Source organism: Carlito syrichta, unplaced genomic scaffold (assembly GCF_000164805.1).
Source record: "Carlito syrichta isolate Samal-C Ts95f unplaced genomic scaffold, Tarsius_syrichta-2.0.1 Scaffold309195, whole genome shotgun sequence".
Lineage (NCBI taxonomy): Eukaryota > Metazoa > Chordata > Mammalia > Primates > Tarsiidae > Carlito > Carlito syrichta.
Window position 1 is genome coordinate 369764 of NW_007253291.1, and position 3911 is coordinate 373674.

The following is a 3911-nucleotide window of genomic DNA, read 5'->3' on the forward strand; positions in this document are numbered from 1 at the left end:
TGGGGCCCCCATCCGCGCGGAGCCCCGCCCCCGAGTGCGCTGGGAGCTCTCCCCCGCCCCCCAGCCCCAGTCCTCACACCCCTGCCGCGCGGGGCTGGGCGCTGGCGGGGCGGGCGCGCGGGGACGAGGGGGCCCGCGGGGGGGTGCGGAGCGGACGCGCCGTCGGGGCGCACGGAGCGGGGCCCGGCGCCGCCATGAGGAGGCAGAGCGTGCGCACGGCCGCGCTCGTGCTGTGCATCCTGTCCTACCTGCTGGGGGGCGCCGCGGTGTTCGACGCGCTCGAGTCCGAGGCGGAGAGCGGCCGCCGGCGGCTGTTGGCGCAGAAGCGGGCCGAGTTCCGGAGAAAGTACGGCTTCTCCGCCGAGGACGACCGCTAGCTGGAGCGCCTGGCGCTGCGGGCCGAGCCGCACCGCGCCGGCCGCCGGTGGAAGTTCGCCGGCTCCTTCTACTTCGCCATCACCGTCATCACCACCATCGGTGAGCCGTGCGGGCCTCCCCTCCGCGCCCGCGCCGGCCCGCGCCGCCCGGGGCGCCTCCGGGTTCGGTCCCACCTCGGCCCCCGCCCCGCGGAGTGACTGGACGGGCCATTTCGGCTCCCCGAGCCTCGCTGGCTGAATGGGGCTGTGAGCCCGCGCAGGCAGGGCCGGGAGGGGGCGGCAAATCGAGTCTGCCCAGAGGCTGGCCCGGGAGAGCTCAGAAGACGTCCCAGGGACTGGGAGACACATGAAGTGGGGCTGGAAGACCGAGCAGCCGTGCGACTTTAGATAGGTTGCTTGGCCTCTCTGAGCCGCCATTGTCTCCTTTGTAAAATAGAGGCGCTAATTAGCCTATGGCCGGGCTGTGGTAGATAGTTATGATCAAGGAGATAGTTTACGCAAAGTTTGTTTTTTGTTTTTTTTTAAACACAGGACCCGACACATAGGGAGCACTACTAAAAGAGATAGATCTTTGTCTCATAATAATTATTATTCTGTTACCCCGGGAGGACGGGGACCTAGTCTGTCTTAGTCACTGCTGTATGGCCAGTGCTGAGCGAGTAATACGTGCTGAATAAACATTTGTTAGAGGAATGACTGATTACAACAAGCTCTGGACCTCGCCCTCCGGGATGCAGAGCAGCATCTGGACCGCCAGCTGTTGCCATGACTACCGCCTGACTGGTACCTGCTGAGCCTAAGCCTGGGGGAACAGGAGAGGAGAGAAGCAGGCTCTGCAGGGCTAGGCGCTTGGTGCCAGCCATTCCCCAGGTTCCAGCTGTGGGTGTTCAGGTGTGCCCTTTGGGTTTGGACCACCAGCCTGGAAGCCTGTGCCTTGGAGAAAGTGTCTCCATAATGCTCTTGCAAGTGAATGTGAGCTGTGGGTTTTGCAGTGGAGTCAAAAGCACGAGTTCTGCAATTTCAGAGACTGGAGTCCTGTTTGCATCTCTATTGCCACTTGCCTTCTCTGGCAATTGATTGTGCCTCTTTGAGCCCTGGTGTCCTCAAAGGCAGAATGCAACTGTTCCTACCTCATTGGGTGGATGCCAGGTTTAAATGAGGTCAAGCGTGGAGCATGCTCGGCCCGGTGCCTGAGGCTAAGCAGGCACAATAATTAATAATAATAATTCATTATTTGCCAACTGTGGCCTCAGGTTTCATTCAGCACTTTTGCCCCCTCCTGTCCACATGGACACCCCTGCTTCCCTATGTAGGCTCAGCCTGAAGCCCTTCCTGTCCACTGGTATGTGACTCCGTCTACCCTTCGATCTGCCCTTCCCCACAGTTTTTGGAGGCCTCCCAGATCAGTTTGGCCTTCTATCCTGGCTGCTCCCCTCTGTCATGCATCTTATGCATCTTGGAGTCTGGGATAAGTAATAGAGGCAGATTGAGGGGAAACAAGAGGAGTTTTTGCTTCATCTAGCCACTTGGGAGCGCCACCACCCGCCGCATGGTGGGATCTGCTTAAACCAGCCTTGCGGAGAGCCAGGCCCCAGGGCCCAGGTAGTTTGAGCTCTGCTTGGATGGAAGAGGCACTGAGAAGCAATGGAGGATAGCAGTGAATAGCTCAGGCCCTATAACCTCTGGGCAGCGTCCTCCCTCAGAACCTAGTGTCTGTATCTGTAAAATGGGGATAATAATATCATTTCATCTAGTCATTGAGAGGCTTCAATCAGATAATCCAAGTAGAGTACATAGCATGTTTAGTTCTTGTAATTATTCATTTAACTCTCCACCAAAACCTGGCACAGCCTCAAACAGCTGAAAACAGCAGTTTCTGGCTTATTTGAAGAGGCTCCCCTGTCTTGCACTAGTAGCCCCTTCAACTTGGTTTGATTCAATAAATGTGCATTGAGCCCGTAGTCTGTGTCAGGCTCTGTACAGGACACTGATGATGGGAGTCATAGAGATATGACTACCATGGTCCTTGCCCTCAAGGAACCCAAAGTCTAATGATGGGCAGATCCCGCTCTCACAAATAACAGAGAGAGGCATACTGATAGGGCCATTCAGTATAAATGTGGAAATGGAGCCATGTCTTTACATATATATAAATATATATATATATATATATATATATATATATATATATATATATATAGTGTTGATATTTTGAATAAGTTATGTATGCACACGGTGCACACTTCACAGGGTATAGAATGGAAAGGAAGTCTCCCTCCCACCCTGTCTCTCAGTCCATAAATTCCACTCCCTGGATCAAATACAGTTACCAGTTTCTTGTGTATCCTTCCAGATATGCGTGCGTGCGTGCGTATGTGTGTGTGTGTGCGTGTGTGTATGTGCATGTATATGTGTTTTAAAGGACTATATAGGCAGAGAATATATCTGGAAGGATACACAAAAATGGGCACTGTATATTATGCAGACTGTTTTGTTGCTTGCTTTTTTCACTTAATATATTTTGGTGATGTTTTTGTATCAGTCCCTAAAGAGCAGTGTCTTCTTTTTCGTGGCTGTGTATCAGGGTTTCTCAGCCTTAGAACTACTAACCTTTGGGACTGTAGCATTGCAAGATGGTTAGCAGTATCCCTGGCCTCTACCTTTTAGATGCTAGTAGCACATAGCCATCCTCCTGTCCCACCTCCATTTGTGAAAACCAGAATGTCTCCAAATATTGTCAAATGCCTTCTCAGGGCAAGACCACTGCTGGTGGAGCACTGTAGCTGCGTAGTATTCTATTATTTGGATGGTGCTGTAATTGATTTAACCAGGCCCCTCTGGATGGACATTTACGTTGTTTCTAATGTTCACTATGACAAACAGTGCTGTAAGGATACATGTGTGCATACTGGAGGGCTTAATTTCCTAACTTTAACTGCCTAGGTCAAAGGGTTTGTATTTTTCACTTTTGTGGCAGAGGAGGCAACTCTGTTGGGGACCATCCACCTAAGGTTTCCTGGGGTATGGGCTCCTTGGAAAACAGCATGAAAGCTATCACTCCTCTCTCCAGGAAAAGACACAGACCCACTCATTCCCCAGCAATAGCACAGTGCTCCAGGGCTCAAGGAGGCCTAGTTGTGTTTAGATCCCTGCAGCAGTTGAGGGAACCCAGTGAAGAATTGCCACGCCAGACTGAACCCAAGTCAGGAGGTGTTTAGCTAGGGCTGGCTGCAGGGTGAAGGTAGGGGGAAAGACGGGGAGGGGAGAAAAGCACAGTCCAGGGGAGAGAAAAGCAAGAGAAAAGGCATGTGGAGGTGGGACATGCTGGCTGGGGAAACAACTGGGGTGTGGCTGGAGAGTAGGGGTATAAAGAGAAGGGGTGAGGTTGGAGAGGCGGGGGGGTGTGTTCAGATCAGGAAGGTGCTTGGATACCATGTGAGAACTGGGACTTAGAAGCCCCTGAAGATTTTGCTTTTCTTTTTGAGTTGGAGTCTCACTCTGTCACCCAGACTGGAGTGCAGTGGCTGCTCCCAG

The 3911-nt window shown here is 52.9% G+C and overlaps 1 protein-coding gene across 1 annotated transcript in view; it reads left to right on the plus strand.

The window, feature by feature from the left end:
* The first annotated feature begins 194 nt into the window (after window positions 1-194).
* The window catches only part of KCNK15 (potassium two pore domain channel subfamily K member 15), a 5539-nt gene continuing 1822 nt past the window's right edge, over window positions 195-3911 (plus strand). The window contains 1 exon segment of the mRNA XM_021717038.1: window positions 195-477. Within this exon segment, the coding sequence (XP_021572713.1) occupies window positions 195-477 (283 nt within the window).